A 22,502-nucleotide genomic window follows, 5' to 3' on the forward strand; every position below is an offset into this window, starting at 1 on the left:
CAAATACCAAGTTTTATATTGTCTTAATCATCAAGTGTTTATACAAAGTTACACCAATTTATGCAAAGGTTTCTTACAGAACTACTCGGCACCTTGGAACTCTTAAAAATGTGATAAACTGTACATAATGTGTGTGTCAGAGTTATCTCCAGTATGAATCAATGGGGAAAAAGTGAATATTGTGTGTTTTTTCAAGATGAAGTTTTTTGTTTTCCATAACAGACTAGACTTTTTCTTAACTGACTTTCTGTAAAAGTTGTCAGCAAAGAACTCAAGTACAGGAGACTTCACAAAATATGACAACATCATACGACATAGGGACGGGGAAAGAACAAAAAACACTTTCATCTTGTACGAAGCGGAGAACCCTGATAAGCAGTGCCTATCCAAAACAGCTACTCCAAATAAAGATCAAACCTATAGTGTGATTGAACCTTTCCTGTTCACAGAGCCTGTAAGAAGAGAAAATACAGCAAATCAACAGTAGCATCAGTATAGTACTTATACATCCTGCACATGAAGTTGGAGAGTAAAGCAGATATATCAGATGTTTGTAGTTACTCATACTTATGACACTTGCACTATTTCATGTTTGTGTTACCTGCTGTCCCTTTTGTTTTGGCATACTTGAAGAAAAACTTTACAATGAAAAGTGTTAAGTCCATCTATTGTATGTGTTCAATTTTTGTATGATTGAGGAAGCCTTTCAGATTTGGAGGTTCATTACAGCTGAATCACTTTACTTTCAGTGATGCATAAAATGGTTTAATTACATACTTAACCGTGACCCAACTAGTGCAGACTCCGGCAGGGGTCTGACATTCCTGTCCTGTGCAAACTACTATCCGCCTATGCGGAGAAAACGAAAGCAACTACGGCCGATAACCTCCCGGAAGTAGGTAACCTCCCCTTTGTCCCGCTAGCTATTGCCCTCTTTTTCCTGTTCCTGTGCTCTCCATATGGGTAAGTTTTTTCGTATTTTCTGTCCGTCGATTCTCTGGCATTCTTGTTTTTTGTCAAATTATGTCTCCAACCCGGTCACATAATTATGTAGCTCGATTGGGCAATTGTGCTAAAATTAAGGCACGATCGCAATCAATTCGCGGACAGTCTGGGCCCTCTACTCCTGGCCCAACAACGCCAACCCGCCGCCTCCTCCACTTCATCTGCTCCCTCCGGTCGACTCCAGACCTCCACCACCTCCTCTGGTGACTTCTAGATGTTTGTTGCCACACTCAGATCAGTGTTGCCTTTAATGTCATTTTTATCGACCCGCGAACGCACTCAACGCAATCTGCGTTTTCTCCGCCCTGCCAGTCGGCAGTGTACGAGTCGACCCCCTCTATCTCTTTACCCATACCCACAGTTGCACCAATAGAATGTGCCACAATGCCTTTGGGGAAACAACACTACAAAAAAAAAAAACAAAAAAAAACCAGCTCGTTTTGGATCTGCACGTTAGACTGGGCCCTATGTGCGATGCGTCCGTGGTGGCGGCCATGACATCAGATCACGCGACCCCCCACACAGCATGCCTCGACCGTCTCGGATCTAATGGCAACAGAGGCGCGTAGGGATGCCCTCCCCTGGTGTAGGGAGGAAAGTGGACCACAAGGGAACACGCTCGCCGGAGCGCCCGATCCAAGGGAGACAACCCCTGCTTCGGCACCCTTGCCAGTGACCGCCACAGTTATTTCCCTTGCACCGGCACTGCTCCTCGCCTACAGTGCGGTGCGTGCACGGTCCCACCAAGCTATGCGGTGATGACCCCATCTGCCACACCGCCGACTGCTGCCGTTTCGCATCCACTAATGGCATCTCAGCAAGCTGCTCAACCAAACAATCAGCAACTCATCGCTAACTTGCTGCAGCAGTTATGCACCACTCTGCTTCCCTGTGCCACACACCTTGCACCTGCACCGCCCCTCGCCCACAGAGCAGGTACGTGCATGCCCCATTTGAACTTAGGTAGTGCTGGATTCTTCTGCCCTATCGCTTAACTCTGCTGTTACCCAGACTAACATCGCCACTTCCACGTTGGAGTGCCTCTTAACTCGATCCTGCCTCTCGGCAGTGCTCAGGCCAATCTTGTCTATCCCTTTATCCGTCAACACACAACAGGTTGGGTCACAATAAGTATGTTATCTAAACGCAATTTTAGATAGAAAATTTTCTTTTTCTCGGATAAATATGAATGTAACCACGATAAATTAAGTTAAATATTTATATTCCAATAGTATTTTGATTGATACGTTAACCTGAAAGGGATGTACACAATTCATGGACAGCATCTTATGTTCACTATATACTTAAGTTATGGTGGGTTTCATATCTATTTTGTTATAAACATTTTGACATACCAAATTCACTTTCATTACTTTTTATGTAGGTACCGGAAAGCCACAGGAAATTGTGATATGCGTTTGTGAATTTTTCTTTCCATTTCACCCCTCACCTGTGTTTCCAGTGGTCAGACTTGAATCTTGTTTGTTGCCAAAAATATAATAAAATTCAGACTGACCAAGATACTGCCAAGACTGGAGATGCGAGAGCGAGCGAGAGATCGTGAACACATCTGAACAAAGTTTTTGCAAACATCCAAGAGTTTATTAACAAAGAATTTTTTCTCTGAAACTATTCATGAAATAGAAAAAAAGCTGCAACGGTGTTTCCATGAAAAACCTTACAAATCATTTAAACCACCTACAGGTTATCATCTTGTCAGACATGATACTTAACAAGATCATGAGGAGTTGTGAATGAAGATAAGTTTCCAAGACATACCAAGCTTCATTAATGTATTTACAATAATCACAAAACTTCAAATTTTGTTAATCATGGAAATGAAGTTTGTCCTGGGAACTGATCCCAAGCTCACAGTGTCCATGGCAATGGTTCCATCCAGGTCAAGGTATTCCAAACTGCCACAGCACCAAAACACTTTTCTTCCAGAGCATCACTAACAAGGTAGTCGACCTATAGATCCCTATGTTGCTGCCACAGGTTCTGGTTTGCCATCTGTCTTCTGAAACAATTCCACACATTGTAATCAGGGTTAAGTATAGAAACGTCTCCAACAATGTAGTCACAATAAGCACTTGTCACAATAAGTACAATACTGCAGGTGTATTCATAGAAATACAGTTTGTATCATGTAATGAAACATCTTTCATTTCCAATTTTAAACCACCTTTTCTCCCTTTAATGGCAGAGATAGCAGTGTGATTTGAGCTTCCATGTTAAAGTATTAAAGAAGAGGTAAGATTTAAAACTGAGTAAACAATGGTCACTTGTATTGCTGTATAATGCTGGTACCAAAGAAAAAAACACCTTCATTCCAATCACAGAAGAACAAAACTAATTTAAACAGATCTTGAACTCTTTACCTCATGCACCCCATTCACACCAGAATCACCGCTGCCCCCCTCCTGTTTCTGTTTCTTGTTCTCCAGATCTTCCTCCTCCTTTTTCTCTTCCTCCTCAGGTTTCCTCTGTTGGAACAGAAAACTGCCGTTTAGGGTCTGAAACTCTGAAAAATGTTATACTAATAACAGGCAATGTGACAAAAAACTGTAACTTTGGGGCCAAATGTTTACAAGGCCAGGAGTGATAAAGCAGTACAGGAAACTCTCCATCTACGGAAGCTAAAAGGTAAGAAACACTAACCTGAAGTTCAGTGCTTTTGTTTTATTTCAAACAGCAATCTACAATACATGCTTATAAAACAAACTTTTTAATGGCCCTTATAACCAAGCTGCTCATTCTACAGTGGACGAACACACATTTGACATTCAGAATGAAGTTTTAAGAAAGTGTTGAAATAAATAAGACATTTGGAATGGACTTTTAATAATGGTTAAACAAATCAGACATCTGGAATGGATTTTTAAGAAAACTTCAACAGTTTATGTTTGCATGTTCTATTAAAAAAAAAATTTTTTTTAAGTGTTTGATGCCTATGAATGGCGTAATGAATGAAAAAACTAAAAAATCAATTACCTTTTTCCTGATTAGATGGCTGATATCCATGGTCTTTTGAGGCTCCTGGCAAACAAGAAAAACAATTGATTAACACATTATTAGTAACATATGTTCACATCACATTCTAACCATGAAATCCCCCTAGTTCATCTTCCAGGACACAAGAGAAAACTCACCGTTGATTTAACTGGTGATTTTGAACTTGTTCCAGCAAACCCCGTCTCTGATGTCTGCAAAACAGAAGGAAAAACTATGCATCAATGAATTCAATATTATCACATGATACAAGGAATCACAAGTACAGCCGATTCCTGCCACTGATAGACGGAACTATCTTATCAACCACAAGAAATTAGGTTAGTGCAACGTTTTGAGATAAATTTGAAATGCTGTGAATACTTTGTTGCAACTCCAAAAAGTGTACCCTACCTGTGGGAAGCAGACAATCTGAAAAGCTAAAATATCACCTTCTGTATCTTGAACATGAACACAAAAAGTGTAGGTATTCATAGTGCTTATAAATATATTCTTATAAAAACTCTCACATCTGTACTGGGGAGATATGCATGAGAAAAGACACGTAGGTCACACGCACATGCTCATATCAGTCCTCTGCTATGGCATCAATTCCATTCATGTTATTTGACTAAAGAGGCTAATAATAAATGTTGAGGTTTTTTTTTTAACAATTATCTGAATGCCTTTAGCACATGCCTCACAAACAAGTGACCACAAAATACTGACTGAATCGGGGATAGCAGAAAAGATGGTCCCCATAGCCTGCTTGGCCATATTCTTGATATCCTCCATGCTCTTGTTCTCGTCCTCTGCATCTCTGATCTGTGGTTAAAATGGATAAGCATTCAAGAATGACGTGAAGTAACGAAAAACTGGTGTAGTTAATATCAGTATTTGTCACTTCTTATAAAACATTACAGGGGAATCAAATGACAGGAAAGCACAGATACACCTGGGTCAAAGATGCCAACCATGAATTTTGTCCTCTTACAAGCTGACAGTGTCCTGTGACCACAAAACACTGACTGAATCAGGATGGCAGAAAAGATGGTCTAATATCTTAGATGAACAGACTATAAATAAATAGATGAACGAATCCCGTGTATGAAATTTGATCCCCCACTGTTAAAAGCACAAAAATCATATCAGAAATCAATCCTTTCAAGTCTAATAATTAGCCACTGATCTCTCATATTCAAACTTGTGTGAAGTACAAGTACGATCCTGTTGATCATCTTAGCTCCAACTTTTCTTTTACCAGCATGTCATACCTTTTCTTTGATTTCTGGAAGGATGTCAAGAATTTCGGTGATTTCTTGCTGTGCACTTTCAGCTGGTTCCATGGTCTGTGAAGGACCTGCAGAGAACATTCATGAAATTCAATCAACAAAACCTCACCTGTATTAAATTTTCAATAACATGTGTACTTGCAAAAACACATAACTGGTAAAGAGAGGGTGCAATAAAATGTACAAAAAGCTGAACACTGGTGGGAGGGAGACTAAGTAGTGGGCTAGTGAATTACAAATCAGCATCACTATAACTTTAACAAAACCATTGCACACCGAACAGGATGGACAAAAAATGAATCAATTCAGAACTATTTCTATCAGGATGTGCCCTGCTAAAGACAGGAAAAAAAAGAAGTACTTACTTTTTGCAGGTTTTTCTTCAACAATGGCCTTCAGTTTTTCTGAAAGAGAAAGACTCGTGCGAAATACTGAGCTCCAGATACAAGCAGACAGACATAGGTCACAACAAAATGATTAATACAAAAAAGATTATGCTCAGAAAGTAATGTTCATTGCCCTGCACATGTCTCAAATCATTTCATTTCACTCTGAAATGTAAACCATTAGGATGTTCAGTCTTACACTTCACATTACTTGAGTCTGGTGGCTGTTTTTTTCTGTTTGTTTTTTAAAGTAATTTTGCCTGAATACAGTCTGTAAATACCTTCCATCTCATATTGAAGCAATATCAACTTCTGAACCATATGCTGTTCCACAACCGACATGCTTCTTGATGCTTCATAAATGAGGCTAAAATGCTACTGCTGCAATTAGACAGGCAAGCTATTTATGCGTATTACTAGTCAACCACAAAGGCTGTACCAAAACCAAAGAATGTAAAAACAAAATCATGTCTTTTCATCACTCACCCATCTTTGTCTCTAAACATGTCACCGCAGAGGCAAAGGACTCTTTGGCTTTGTCAAGCTGCTTGCTCATCTGACATGCCAAACCCAGCTGGTAGTATCTGTTGGCTTGTTAAGGGGAAAAGTCAAACAATCATGGAGAGAAAAGATTCTGGGTAAAAGCAACACCAATGACTGGAAAGTAAACACTGGTAACACATACTTTATTATCTAAGCATTAAAATCTTAGAATTTTTATAGCTCTGATATTACAAATCATGATTAAAAGCAAGAAGTCATGAAATCTGAAAGTTACAAAGACCATTCAAATATTTTTGCCCAACCAATCCTAATACCTGATCCTCTCAAACACACACATGCAAACATGTGATGGAGTCTCCCGTCGGTCCGATGGATGAGTAGGCAGACAGACCTATCTGTCAGTGCGTGTCCTCATATGGGAGAAGAGGCCGATTTTCGATGCGCAACACTTCCCACAGGTGTTGCAAGGGAAAACGTCTCCAGAAGTTGAGCCCTGCTTCCTTCGTTCACACTTCTCCTTAATGGCCAGTGTTCCGTTTTCAAACGTCTTTATGCCACTAGAGCACAGAATCCTCCAGCGAGAGCGGTCAAGGGCATCAGTTTCCCAAGAAGTGATGTCTATGTCACAGGCTTTGAGGTTCGTCTTCAAGGTGTCCTTGAAGCGCTTGCAGGGTCTTCCTAGTTCGCGGTGACCTTCCTTCAGCTGGCCATACAAAAGCATCTTCAGGATCCTGCTGTCTGTCATGCGGACAGCGTCCTGTCCAGCGAAGCTGTCAATGGATCAGCCAGCTTTTGATGCTGGGCAGGCTGCTCCTCTCTAGAACCTGGAGGTTGGAGACCGTGTCTTGCCACTTTATGCTGAGGATCTTTCGTAGGCATCTCTGGTGAAACTGCTCAAGTTGCTGAATGTGACGGTGATACGTCGTCCATGTTTCACAGCAGTTCAACAAGGTGGTCAGCACAACAGCTTTGTAGGTTTCGATTTTGGTGCTGAGCCTGATGCCTTTATTGTTCCACAGCCTGTTGTTGAGTCTGCCAGCGTCAATTCTGCATCAAGGGCTCCGTTGCTGCATAGGGTGCTGCCCAGGTAGCAAAACTTGTCGACTGACTTGATTTCTGCGTCATCGATCTTGACTGCAGGTGGGGGGAGACACTGGCATTCTGTGAGCTAGCTGGTTGGTACATGGACTCGGTCTTGCTGAGGGTGATGGTGAGTCCAAAGCGCCTGCAGGAGGTTGAGAACCTGTCCATAATAAACTGCATGTCCTCATGGGGGTGTGCAGCAAGCGCGCAGTCATCAGCAAAGAGGAACTCTCAACAGTGCCTCAAACACCCTGGACCTGGCATGGAGTTGCTGCTAGTTGAAAAGTTTGCCATCTGTGCAAAACTGAATGCAGATGCCCCGGTCAGTCTTGGAAGGCGTTAATCAGCATGGCACTTGGCAGAGAAGAGAATGGAGAACAGTGTGGGTGCCAGGACGCAGCCCTGCTTCACTCCATTTACCACAGGGAACGGATCCGACATGTCAGTATTTTCCTGTACTCTCACCTGATTGCCATCGTGGAATGACGCAATCAGCTGGATTAGGCTCTCTGGGCAGCCGAACTTTAGGAGGATCTTCCACAGACCATGGTGGTTTACCGTGTTGAAGGCCTTACTCAGGTCTACAAAGACCATGTGGAGCTCCTTGTTTTGCTCACGGCACTTCTCTTGCATCTGGCGTACGGCAAACACCATGTCACATGTTCCCCTGCCTGAGCGGAAGCCGCACTGTGCTTCACGGATGACTGTGTTGGAGACATGGTCAACCAGTCTGTTCAGTATGATGCGGGTGAAGATCTTGCTGGCGATGCAGAGGAGAGAAATTCCACGGTGGTTATCGCAGTATGTTTTGTCTCCCTTCCCTTTGTAAATGTGGACAATTGAAGCATCCTTGAAATCTCCCAGATAGACTGGAACAGGGCGGTCAGCAAACATGTATGCATGACCTATTATCATTAAAACATATCAAACTACAGACTGGAGCATGCTAAAAAGTGAAACATTCAAGCATCTAAGGATACGTTTCAGCGATGGCACGGTCACAAGAGTCAAGGTGTTTTTTCTGTATCTCCAGGCAGCTCTCCAGGTCACTGATGGCCTGTTCATACTGCTCACTCTCCAGACTGACCTCACCCAGCTTCAGATGGGCCTCAGCTGCCTTCAGCTGAGACACCTTGGATGAGTCCCTGTCAGAAAAGTGTTCATATTATGATTTAAGGCTGGTGGGTGGGTTGAAGCAGAGATGAACAGGTCTTATCTACATGTGAAGTTTAAATCCCATCCATGTATGTTCACTGTCCACATCTCATGTGATACCTTCATTTAGGCTGGTCCTCTGGGGTTCCTTTCCTGGTGTTTCTGGGGTTTCTCCAGCTTCTTTTCTGTGGTGTTGATTAGGCATTTGAAGTTAAAACAAGTACGACAAAAAACACGTTCTGGATATTGTTCATTGTCAAGTTCAAGTTCTTAGTTGCCAGATCCCCCCAAATAAAGACACAGAGCTGCCAGATAAATGTTCAATTCAAGGAGCATTTATTCATTACTGTTATTTATACCTCAGCAGACTGCTCATGGGCATGTCAGAGCTGAGAACGCTTCATACCAGCCCCATAGCACCTGGGTAAAAGTATAACCAGAAAAGAAAATTAGGCACAAGTACAATCATTCATCCACAAATCTAGGACATGCTTCTGCCTTAACCATTACATCACCTTTTCACCAAATTGTTTAGTACACAAAACTATATAACAGATGAACAAAAAAAAACAAAAAAAACCTACAGGCAACCTGAGCAACACAACAGAAACTTGAGTAAGATTGCTCAATTATCAAGTAAAAAAACAATGAGTGGTTCAGGTTTTCTAGAAAAGATATTGATCATTAGACCAGCAAAGCAGGAAATAAAACAGAAAGAAATGACAAAAGGAAAGGCCAGGAGCAATATATCAAATTATGCTGCTTACACAGCCCAGCCAACGGCAAATGGGCCATTTCAAGGCCTGAAGAAAGTGATTAATTGGAATTTTCAGGCACATAATTTTCAGAAGGTGGTGATGAAATGAAATTATGGTGCTTAGAGCCTCGCCGACCACTAAGGCCATCTCAAGGCTATCGCCGCGTTAATAACTACTTCTCGAACGATGGGCTGAGCACTTCAACAGTGTCTTAAATCGCCCTTCCTCCATAAATGATGAAGCCATAGACCGTCTCCCACAAGTCCCCACCAACGAAGCACTGGACGATCCGCCAACACTTCTTGAGACCCAGAAAGCAATCCGTCTGCTATCCAGTGGCAAAGCACCTGGCTCAGACTCCATACCAGCAGAGGTCTACAAGGATGGAGGCACTGTGCTGACTGAGAAGCTTCATCAGCTGTACTCACTCATGTGGAAAGAAGAGACGATCCCCCAGGATTTCAAAGATGCATCTATCATTCACTTGTACAAGCGAAAGGGGAACCGGCAAGCCTGTGATAACCATCGGGGCATTTCCTTGCTCTCCATCGCAGGCAAGATACTTGCCAGGATCCTACTAAACCGCCTCACAGCACACCTTGACCAAGGTCATTTGCCTGAGAGCCAATGTGGATTCCGGAAAGAGCGCGGAACCACCGACATGGTGTTTGCTGCAAGGCAGCTGCAAGAGAAATGTCAGGAGCAAAATGCTGATCTGTTCTCCACCTATGTCGACCTCACTAAGGCCTTTGACACCGTGAGTAGAGAGGGACTGTGGAAGATCATGGCCAAGTACGGATGCCCTCAGAAATTTATTTCCTTGGTCAGCCAATTCCATGAAGGTATGCAGGCTCGAGTCCAGGACAATGGCGAAACATCTGCTCCTTTTGCTGTCACAAATGGTGTCAAGCAAGGCTGCGTCCTGGCTCCAACGCTGTTCAGCCTCATGTTCTCTGCAATGCTTACTGATGCCTTCAGAGATGGCGATGTTGGAATCGGCCTAAAGTACCGAACAGATGGCAAGCTGTTTAACCTCAGAAGGCTTCAAGCAAAAACGAAGGTCATGACAGACATCATCAGAGACTTTTTGTTTGCTGATGACTGTGCCCTCAACGCTGGATCTGAAGCTGACATGCAACTCAGCGTCGACAAGTTTGCCACTGCCAGCAGGAACTTCGGCCTTACCATCAGCACGAGGAAAACTGAAGTTCTCCATCAGCCAGCCCCAGGGAAACCCTACGTTGAGCCCAACATCACAGTCAACGGTCAGAGACTCAGTGCGGTGGAGCGGTTCACATACCTTGGCAGCACACTGTCACGAAATGCGACCATCGACGATGAAGTGAATGTCAGGATTGCAAGAGCAAGTGCAACTTTTGGTAGACTCAGTGCAAATGTCTGGAACAGAAGAGGCATTAGTCTTGAGACCAAGCTAAAGGTCTACAGAGCAGTAGTTCTCCCCACACTACTGTACGGCTGCGAAACTTGGACAGTGTACCAACGACATGCCAAGAAGCTGAACCACTTCCACACAACATGCCTCAGGAAGCTACTGAACATCAAGTGGCAAGACAGGACCCCAGACACAGAGGTGCTCGCAAAAGCCACCCTTCCCAGCATCTTCACCATCCTGATGCAGTCCCAGCTTCGCTGGGCTGGACACGTGGCGCGCATGCCAGACCATCGGCTGCCCAAAAGGCTCTTCTATGGTGAGCTGCAACAAGGGAAGAGATCACACGGAGGTCAGCGTTTGATATCAACCCTGACTCCTGGGAGGAATCTGCAGTGGACCGTAACAAATGGCGCGCTGTTGTGCACAAAGGCGCCAAGTTGTGCGAGGCCAACAGGACTGCTGCAGCTGTTCAGAAGAGGCAGGCCAGAAAGTCACGGGCAAACAAGCTCCCTGACAATGATATGCCTGTCTTTGTCTGCCCCAACTGTCAGCGAACATTTCATGCGCAGATTGGACTATTCAGCCATCTGCGCACTCACAGATAGACTCATGAGTATCCTTCCCCCTACCCCACCACCACCCTCCCCCCATCCCCCATCTGGATGACAACGATGGTCATCATCGATCTCGATGGACACACCACCAACTACTACAAGGATAAAAAAAACAACCAGAAGGTGGGGATACTATTTATACTGAAAGAGACCCTGGCATCACCACAGGGGATTTGTACAGCATATCTAAAACTAAACTTACTTGCTGTAAATGATCTTGGCCAGTTCAAGCATCTCCCATGACAACTGTAGGTTGGAGACATCATCAGGGTCCTGCAACATTGACAGCAACCCAGTTTGGAACCCAGTCACTGACTGCTTCACAATTCTTCCAGCCTTTTTTCCCCTCTGGTCAAGTTACTCTATATTCATTTTAAAAAAATATATATATAAAAAAAATTGTGGGGCACACCTGCCAGCTGAGTCAGGAGTTTGGTAGTTTACTTCTGATTCACTGCCATCATTTTCAAATGCCCCATTACTGACATCACTTTATCTATTATCACTTTATTTAGAAGGCTGCTGTTAAGTACACATGTATGTTAAAATGTATGTATGCATAGTGAGTGTGTGTGTGTGTGTGTGTGTGTGTGTGTGTGTGTGTGTGTGTGTGTGTGTTGTTTAGTCACATTTTGTTGTGTGTATGTAATATTGATGTAATGTGTTATGTTAACAAGTGTTTTTGTAAAGCACCAAGAGCAGATTTCTGGATGGTGTGCTATATAAGTATCCATTATTATCTGTTGGACTTTGAGCTATAACTCAAAAATGCTCTGTACTTTGGAAACAAAGTAATAAATGTTTGCAGTAATTAACACACATACACAAATTGAGGAGATAACCTTTTATCATCTGGATAATATTAAAGCAACTGACCTTGACAGCAACTAAACATTTTTTTGGTGTTGCTATAGAGAAACTAGTTATGCACTTCATCCAGGTCCACTATTCAAGTTACAGTATTTGTAGAATTAAAAATATCCTGTTTCTACACTGGAAAGCAAGAAAAGCACAAATATATGAAAATGTCAGGCTCTGCAAAGTAATACTAGACAAATACAACAGCAAAAATGAAAACAAATAAAAAAAAAAAAAAAAACCACACACCCAAAAAATACACATGACTAAACAGCTGAGTAACTGCTTGCACAAAATGAGTGACTCACTTCATCTTCCTGACTTCCGGCTTCTTCCGCTCCTTCCCCTTCCTCTTCGCCTTCCTCCTCTTCCTCTTCATCTCCTTCCTCCTCTTCCCCTTCCTCTGTATCGTCCATTGCCTGATCTTTTGAAGTGGCACCTGAACACATTTCATCTCACACAATGCACTTTAACTGCTGCTTCAGTCCATCATACCAGGCATTTGTACCACCCACCAGAACATGGGCATCAAGACGAGGCTGCCCTAATAAGTGTTAACCACAAGTGTAACAAGAATAACTTCATAATTCCTACAGGCCTTAGTCTCAGTCTCCCCATTTCATCATAACTTGTCAATACATTTTAAATCTTCACACTACAATAGCTAATGGCCTATGCTTATTTTTGTTAACATGATCCTGTTTCTGCATACTATTAACTGCAAGACCACATTCAAAATTCATACTCTGATAGTGCTGAACATGACAATTACGCACACCGTATTAAGGACATGCAAACATGGATACTGTGATGAGCATTTTTCATCTGAGGCATGTGAGGCTGTTATGGTCACACAAATGCACAGAAAATATTCATCAATACCAAGAATCTTCAAAATAACTGGATTAAGCTAACAGCTACAGCACCTTTACAATACTAAAAACAAAATTCAGGCCCGACTATTCATTCAATACTTTAAGTTCAACATTTCTTTATCAAGAACTAAATACCAGCATGGTTATATCAGAAATTTCATGTTTGCTCATTTCCAGCTTTGACTGAATAAAACCATGCACAGTCATGCAAATCAGAAGGGAAATGAGAAAAACAGTAAAGTGCACAACATCAGTACAAATTGACAGTGTTCAAATGTTAATAACAAAACTGGACCAAAATGAGAGAAAACAGAGATGCCATTCAATGACAAAAATACGGGAAGGAACAAAAGAGCTCAAATGTTTCATTCTCTTAAATATACAAGTTCACAAGCAACTATTTCAACAATCTGCCTAATTCCAATCAGGTGAAAAATGTTTTGTTTTAAACTTCCTTGTCATTTCAACTATAATTCAAGTCAGATAAGGACAGGTCAATTAGACATAATGTTCTCCAAACATGCATCCATGTTTAATGCAGCTAGGTTTTGTTTTTCAAAATCATCAAATTCACAACACCTGAATTAAGCATTTTATACAAGTTAGACAATTCCTAGAGTTTAAAGAAAAATGTTAAAAGGGGAGATGGAAAAAAACAGCAAACAAGGAAACAAAGTTGACACACAATCTTATTACTCTCATTCCACTCCAAATACAGACAAAAAACAGACCAACCAAGGAAACAAGTTGACACACAATCTTATTACTCACTTTCCACTCCAAATACAGACAAAAACAGACCAAACAAGGAAATAAAGTTGACACACAATCTTATTACTCGCTGTCCACTCCAAATACAAACAAAAAAAAACCGACAAAAAACCAACAAGGAAACAAAGTTGACAAAATCTTACTCGCTTTCCACTTCCAATAGACAAAAAACAGCAAACAAGGAAACTAAGTTGACACAATCTTACTCGCTTTCCACTTCAAATACAGACAAAAAAACAGCAAACAAGGAAACAAAGCTGACACAATCTTACTCGCTTTCCACTTCAAATACAGACAAAAAACAGACCAAACAAGGAAACAAAGTTGACACAATCTTACTCGCTTTCCACTTCAAATACAGACAAAAAACAGACCAAACAAGGAAACAAAGTTGACACACAATCTTATTACTCACTTTCCACTCCAAATACAGACAAAAAACAGCAAACCAGGAAATAAAGTTGACACACAATCTTATTACTCGCTTTCCACTTCAAATACAGACAATAAACAGCAAACAAGGAAACAAAGTTGACACACAATCTTATTACTCGCTTTCCACTTCAAATACAGACAAAAAACAGCAAACAAGGAAACGAAGTTGACACACAATCTTATTACTCGTTTTCCACTTCAAATACAGACAAAAAACAGACCAAACAAGGAAACAAAGTTGACACAATCTTACTTGCTTTCCACTTCAAATACAGACAAAAAACAGCAAACAAGGAAACAAAGTTGACACTAATCGTACTCGCTTTCCACTTCAAATAGAGACAAAAAACAAACCAAACAAGGAGATAAAGTTGACATCTACACACACTTGTTACTTATTCAAAAGTTACTCCCCATCCACTCCAAATACAAACACCAGTGAAACATTATGGTCACTGGAAAGGAAACTATGGTCACTGAAAAAAACAGGATTCATGCAAGTGAATGTGGTTCAACAAAACGTGCTGAAAACATCCAGAAAATGTCAACAGTTGTGGAAGGGTTGAACTTGATCCTTGTCACCTGTCTCAGGCTCATCCCCATCCCCTGTCTCTTCGGCATTAGCAGCTCCATCAGTCTCATCTCCAGTCTCTTCAATCACAATCCCAGCCACTTTCTTTTCAATTAAACTATGTTTGCACGAGTCTGAAACATCTTCAGACTTTTCTTTATCATCAGCCTCCATGTCTTCCGGCTTTCCCTCTCCATCTTTGTTCTCTTCTGCCATTTCGCTCTCATCTTTTTCTGTTGCCTTCTTCAATGCACCAGCAAAAGTGGCCTCTCCAGATTCAGTCTTTTTACCGGAAGCCAGTAAAGCCTGATTGCTGATTTCATCCTCTGACATGGCATCCACCACCTTCATCCTGAGCTCCATACGTTCCTCTTCTACACACATCCAGAAACAACGCCAACCACATCCAACGATAATAAATTGAGTTTCAATACCCCACTTTAAACTGCTCATACTAAATTTGTTCCATCAAAAAGTAAAAGAAATCTTATAAATCTCCTTAGCCAAGAAAGAGATAGGGAAACTATATCCTGATGTGGTTTGACTAGCCACACAAGTACTTCACAGGAAGAGATTAAATCTGCATAAAGATTCGAGCAAAGCAGCATTATAACTGCACATAAGCTACTGACAGAATGTTATTTTTAGCTAACAGTAACTGCGTATTACATTATGTACCAACAGCTATAAATCACTGAAAACTACCCAGGAACCACATATTGACTGGAAAACTACAAAATCTGATTAATTCTTGACCCGTAACAGACACTTCCACAGTCTCAAAAATATATCCACAACTTCTATCAAAATCCTGCTGAAACTAGTGAAAGAAACCAATTGCAGCAAAACAAAAAACCTGGGACATTATACTAGAACCACTGAACAGGTGTGCCCACTGGTAACAGTTTGCCACTAAACTGTTGTTCTAAAATCTAATCTCCAGCCTGTTGATGGCACATAACTTTCAAACATATCCTTCTGCCAGTTTTACAACAGCTGCATCATCCTAAAACCGATCTTTGTCAAGGAATGGGGATGGACTTTAATTACAGTCAGCCATCACCTTATACCTCATACATCTACATGCTTTCTGGTGTTTTTTTGTTTGCTTTTTGAGAGAGAAAATAGATTACACAAAACTACACACAAAAAATATCCACCAATCTTTGTTATTCATAAGCAAGGTGTAAAGAATTTAGACTTGAAGCCAACAACAATACACTATACAAATTCACACTCTTGCACATGACATGACAAATCAGCTATTCACATCCATGTGAAAACACAAAAATAAATGTTTGAAATCTCCATACCATCCACTTTGTCTGGAGGTTCAAACTGGTCTTTGTTGTTAGGTCCCCCCTCATCATCTGCATCCACATCCACTGCAAAAAAGTCATGGCAGAATCAATTTGCAAGACATACTCAAATGAACAGAACTGAATGATTTTCTGTTGCTTATGATATTGATACATAATTATATAGTACCTACCCTTGGTCGGAGACCAAGCTCTGAGCACTTTACAAACTCCGGGTCATTTGCACAACAGGCTGCCTGTGTAGAGCCGACTGATGGCTGTCATTCAGATTTCAGGCATGCACACATACACACTCAAACATGTAACATTTTATGTGTATGACCATTTATTTACCCCGCCATATAAGGCAGCTATACTCTGCTCTGGGGGGTGCACATGCTTGGTATGTTCTTGTTTCCATTACCCACCAAAGAACACTGACATAGATTACTGGATCTTTAACAATAACACGTATATGTGATCTTCTGCAATCTATTTTTATCCACTCACATGGACAAGCCAAACATCACAACCATTATAACCATTATCAACTTCAAATAATAAAAATAAAAATCCATGCATATATAATCATAAAAACTTTCCTTCAGTGGTAAAAGATAAATGTGTGAGTATGTTTGTGAATGGAGAATCCATGCATGCACAAGTGCTGATTTATAATACACAATTATCTTCAACAGAAGTAGCTCAGGCAATATCCTGTCCTTTCAAACTATTGACATCTACCCTGCTTCAAAGTCTTGAAGTAAAACAGTGAATACATAATATACTTTTCAAAATTCTTTTATTTTCTGTATCAAGCTTTAACATTTTTTTTTTAATCTAAAAGACAGATGTTTCATTCTATTTTCAATTGCTAAATAAAAACAAAAAGCAAGTTTCCAAGTCCAACCCTCCAAAAAATCTAACACACCATACACACAAGCAGTTTGATCACTTGTCACTGTCAGCTGAATGTTGTGGCTGAAGATAATAACAAACACTGTGGTACAGACTTTTAGCAATTAACTAGTCACAGAAGTACATGTAGATTCATGCACAAGCAGATGTTCATCATTCTCACCTCCCTCCAGGGCATTGCCTAGCACATCTTGTTCCATTCTGGACAGATCCAACAAAGCACTTCCATAGTTGAAGTATGCTCCTGCACACTCTTTGGCCATTTCACCAAAGGCAGAAGATCTGTAGAACAGGACAAATTATTTACTCCTGAGACAGCAGAAAATACATAACGAATCTTTCCCCTTTCATTACAAACTCATAAAACCATGGACATACTTAGCATGTACAGAGGGCAACTTTTTACACTGATTAATTTGAAAGAGACAGAGTATACATGTATACATTATTCTATACATGTGTGCATGTACATGCATGGTTATGTGTCACTATATGACTATGAGTGTGTGTGCAAGCATGTTCACAATAACATGTACTTGTAACTAAGTATGTATGAATATATCAAAGATGTGTGCAAATATAATTTTGTACATGTTTTAAAATTCAACATAACTTTTTAAACTTACTTAAAGTTAAACCCAAAGTGAAAACTCACAATATCTGACAGGCATCTTGGAATTGCTGTACAGCTGTGGGTATTTCTTGACAGATGAGATTCCGCTTCCCTTGTGCAAGTAGTTCTTGAGCTTTTTCTTGGGCATCCATTCTGAAATCATTAGAAATCAATATATTCAATATCTGAAAACATCTGAACACACACAAAAAAAACAACCTTACCCTTCACCGAAAAAAAACTATATCTTAATCACTCATTCACTGGTATTTGTGCAAGTCCAATACTATATTTTGATCACTCATTCACTGTTGATTGTGCAAGTTCATAACACTGGTTAACAATATGCAAATTTTAAAACAAAATGCTGGGAGCTCTGGGAAATGCAAAGTAACTCAGACAATATCCTAATTTTCATGGACACAAGACTCTCATTGTGTGTGCGTGAGTGTCAAAAAAGAAAATTCACAGCTCTGAGCCCTGCCATTCTTTACTGAATAACTAAGTAAATACCATTACTAGAGAGAACTATTATCAAATCTGAAAATGGGTTGACAAGACAAACTGAACACATAAGGAGGGTGCTCTAACTAGTTTCTGGATCAAGTATAGTGTCCCTTTACTGGCAGCATTAAACTCAAAAAGATATGACTGGCTCAATCCTCATACTTTTTCTACTTCATAGCTAGTGAAACAAATTCCAGTTTGATTTTTTCCCCTTGACATAGACTGGGTTTTAACAAACATGATTAGTCCAGTCTCCAGTCTAAGATTAGTGGGTGTGAAATTTAAAAGTGGGTGGCCAATAGCTTAAAAATAACTTGATCTAAAAGTTTAAAACTAAGTAGGTGTGACAGAGCTGCTTAGATATTCTGAGCTAAGCCAGTATGCCGACCCAGACTGGCCTGGAACTAGTTGAAGAGCTCCAACTAAGTATCCGTCATGCTGTGTGGCAGGTTGTTCCTGTGGCGCAGGGTACTAGGAAATAACCTATTGTAGTTGTAGAGGGCTGGGTGGGTGATACATTCCTGAACAGCCTTTGGGCTCCCCTCGTCCAGCTATCCCATTTGGTGAAAACTAATGACATGAATGCTGACCATGCTCATGCTGTTGTTGGTCCTGTAAAGCATGCAAAGGTGATTGTGTTTTCTTTCAGTGAGAGGCTCCCACTGCAATATTTCATGCATGCTGGTCACACAGCCCAGTGTTTGATTGCTATAGTTGTTTCAGATGTAGCAGGCTGCCCTGCATTGCACTTCTCATGCGCTTAACATTTTTGACAGGTTGGGTGCCTACTCTGAAGTCAAAGACTAGTCTGACCATGGTCTTGAATGTCGCTGATTTGAAAGTTCAATACGATACCTAATCCTCAAATCTTTTCCTCCCAACTTCTAAAATTTCCTGGTATGTATTATAAACAAGAACCAGCACTACTTTAAAGTAAAATCATTTTGGCATTTTTATGAATAAAACATAACGCCAGTATTCATATTGATCATAATTTTCATTATTAACTTGATCTTTCAATTAACCTTTTTTTTCCCCCACAATTTTTGCCACATATAGTATGATACACTGACACAGGTTGATACAAAATCACTTTATCAGGCATGCGTAATGCCATGGCTGGCTAAGTGCATAGAAAAAAAAAAACCCTTATCCAGAGAAATCCAATCAAAAAAAAAAAAAAAAAAGTTCAATACCAGCACTACACCCACAGAAATCAACCAATCAAAACAGGTGGTTAACTACAGTGGCATTACATTTCCCATTCATGAAGCAAATAATCAACTTAGAACCTTGAGTGTATCAACAGACCACTGGAGAGTTATGAGGCCATCTTGGACCTTGCGCATCGCAAATCGCAAGCAATGCCAAAGGCTATCAACATAGGCAAAAGCAGCAAACATGTGTTGTCCTACATTTCTTCAGATGATACAAATGATAGCCTCTATTACTACAACCAAACACTGTTCAATGCATTATGCAGTGCCACTGAATGCACAATATGAAACAAAATATAAAGCAAAAAGTCAAAAAGAGAAGCCTGCTATTTCACACTTCTGCCTCTCTCAATAGTTTTCGTTGCTCACAAATTTGGAGAGCCAATCAACCTCAAGATCACGGGTAACATGACACACCTCTGTAAGTCATCTAAGCACGGAACTCTCCAGCAGTCTATTGGCAATACACACTCAGACTGTTTACATTCAAATATTACTACTAAATATTAACAGAACCCAAGATATCAGCTTACTCAGTTACTGGATTAGTAAATAAACCTTTTCTCATCCACAGATTAATAAAATCTTGTTTAAGTTGTGGCTAATCAATGTAATGTCCGTGATCAGCCAGAGCAGACTCCCAAGGTTTTTGTTGACAGTTGTCTTCGTAACTAAGTAACCCTGCGCATGCGCCAGGAAGGGGACATAACTCTACATCATCTTTTCTTAGCAGAAAGCATGCATTAGATTTAACTTTGCTTTTAAACATCCACAAGCATTGTTTGTTTTTCAATTAGTCTGGCAAATTCTAAAACCATATTCTAAAACCTGTTTAGTGTTTAGCAGAAACACTTATCTCTAAACTTCAATAATTGAACTCAATTCACTTTTCGCCCTGACTTTGTGTACATTGTCTTTTGATCCTTCTGTTCTTCACAAATCAAGTCTTTGAGGCATTTTCACTTTTCGTCCTGACTTTGTGTATATTGTCTTCTGACCCTTCAGTTCCAAGGGCGGGTTGTCAGGACTCTCCTCTGGCTGGAGTTGTGGGGTAGTCCTTTCTTCAGCAAGCTCTTCACTGTTCATTTCAATGCGAGTCTCCAGGTTTTGCTGTGGAAGAATTGCTGTCACTCTCGGCGTTGCAGGCAGCGTTGCTTTCTGGTTCCAACTACTACGACGAAGTTGAGTGCGGTTTCTGCACTGAGGACCTTGTTCAGTCTGAACAACAGACCGAAATGTAACGTTTTTGACCACAACTGCTTCTTTGGTTGTTGGAGTCTTCACCCACACAGGTTGTCCATTTGAGAGTTGTGAGGCTTCTTTCACTATGTCGCAGATCATGGCAATGTTTCTGCTGGTTCCTGAATTGTTCATCCTTCATCCTGAATTTCTCAACTTCTGGTTTGAAGGGAATGTGTTGACTGGGCATTGTAGGCACACAGTTTCTGAGTTTTCGGCTTATCAGTTCTGCCGGACTGTAGCCATTTTGAAGAGGAGTTGTACGGTAGTTGAGAAGGGCAATGTAAGGGTCAGTAGACTTCCTCAGGAGATTTTTCACAGTTTGAACAGCCCTTTCTGCTTCACCGTTCCCTTGTGGATGATAGGGACTACTAGGCAGATGAGTGAAGGTGTAGTCCTGTGAGAATTTCAGGAATTCTCGTGAGTTGAACTGTGGGCAGCTGTCGGATAGAACTATTTCTGGAATTCCTAATCTTGCAAAGATGGATTTGCAGTGTTCAATGACAGCTACTGATGTAGTCTGCTTCAGGTGCACAGTCTCTATCCACCAAGAATAGTAGTCAACTACTATGAGATACGTGTGTCCATTCAGTTCGAACAAGTTCATAGCTATCTTCTGCCATGGGTAGTCTGGGGTCTTGGTTGGCTGTAGATATCTGGCCGCTCACGGACATTACATGGTGTCAGAAGTGGGATATAACTACAATCAACACAACAAAAGAGCATCAGGTGAGGGTTTTTCATGTTTAAATTAATGATAGCAGCAACACTGGTGTAATGGTAAGGTGCGGGATTAAGGGGTGGGGAAAGTCACTTTTAGGACAGTGAGTAATCAGTTCATCACTTCATGCATGTATGCAGATATGTTTTTCTTTCCACTTTTGGATACTTCCTTTGTATGCTCAATTCGCAGACCTATCCAAATACAGTAATGGCAATGAACTGGGATTCAATTTCAATGGTATTTGACTATTTATTAGGTTATTTTGTTATGATTTTGGCATTCCACATTCTTCCCCTCCACTCCTCTGTGACAGAGTGAATGTCCAAGTCTTCTTGTGAACAATAGTCAATACTCTGAGTCATTCTGTCTTGAGGGGGGATGTGGATATTGCCCTGATTTTGATAAATAGTTTGCTAAACTCATGTGCTCACTCGGTCTGTGCCAATCAAACTCAAAGACGCCCTTTCCGTCTCCGTTCCCCCCCCCCCCCCCCCGACCCCCCCACCCCTCGACCCCCCCACCCCTCAAAACAGTAAACAAACAAAAAAACATGGCGGGTCGAAGATTTGGTTCTTTTCACTTTGTTTTTACTCTAATACTTGATCAGAAAGGCGGATTGTGCGCGACATGTAATTGTCCACATGCCTGGATAGCAAAAGGCACCAAAATTACGTTTAAATTGGTCCCAGAATTTGGGACGGCAGATGATCATCACCTACCCGATTCCCTCTCAATTTTTTGTTTATGATCAGAAACAAAGATTAACAAAGGGCTGTCAAGCAACAATTCCAAGCACCGAGATAAGTAGTATCTTATAGTAAATCGAAATTAATTAAAATGTCAATACCAAAACAACAACACCGTCAAACTGAAATACATGCATGCTAAGATTTTCTCAACCCCACGAACAGTTGAGTGACTGAATCTGACTTAACTTACTGTTCTTTTTTTGGTGATGCTGACGTGGAAGTGCCTTCTCCGGCTTCTGAAGACATTGTTAAACTTCACTGCTCTCCGACTCACTGAACTTAATAGTTAAACTCACTCACAAACAGATGCGCACAAGTATTTCGTGCAAACCACAGACAAGAGTTCGCGCCGTCTTTCGCCCCAGTTAGTTAATCTCAAGAGTAAATTGTTTTCTCACAAAATAATTGACGGCAAAAGGAAGCATGAATGGGTGTAGATTAACGTGGAATACAACTGCTCATTAAAGAGGGCTGTATTAAGAAAATGAATGAAAACATATAAGTGTATACCTTAGGTCAAATTTTATCATTATTTTTGTTATAGAT

General features: G+C 40.9%; 1 protein-coding gene across 1 annotated transcript; it reads right to left on the bottom strand.

The window, feature by feature from the left end:
* Positions 1-2,585: 2,585 nt before the first annotated feature.
* LOC143280483 (protein HGV2-like) lies at positions 2,586-22,338 on the bottom strand. Its single transcript, XM_076585142.1, has 15 exons — positions 22,147-22,338; positions 17,563-17,673; positions 17,071-17,189; positions 16,005-16,076; positions 12,348-12,478; positions 11,384-11,454; positions 8,242-8,406; positions 6,161-6,258; positions 5,654-5,692; positions 5,271-5,356; positions 4,726-4,821; positions 4,158-4,211; positions 4,000-4,044; positions 3,387-3,491; positions 2,586-3,025 (listed from the first exon to the last, which is right to left on the bottom strand). The coding sequence occupies exons 1-15, from the start codon at positions 22,200-22,202 to the stop codon at positions 2,987-2,989; spliced, it is 1,287 nt and encodes a 428-aa protein (XP_076441257.1). The 5' UTR covers positions 22,203-22,338; the 3' UTR covers positions 2,586-2,986.
* Positions 22,339-22,502: the final 164 nt, after the last annotated feature.

This window comes from Babylonia areolata, chromosome 3, assembly GCF_041734735.1.
Source record: "Babylonia areolata isolate BAREFJ2019XMU chromosome 3, ASM4173473v1, whole genome shotgun sequence".
Taxonomy (NCBI): Eukaryota; Metazoa; Mollusca; class Gastropoda; order Neogastropoda; family Buccinidae; genus Babylonia; species Babylonia areolata.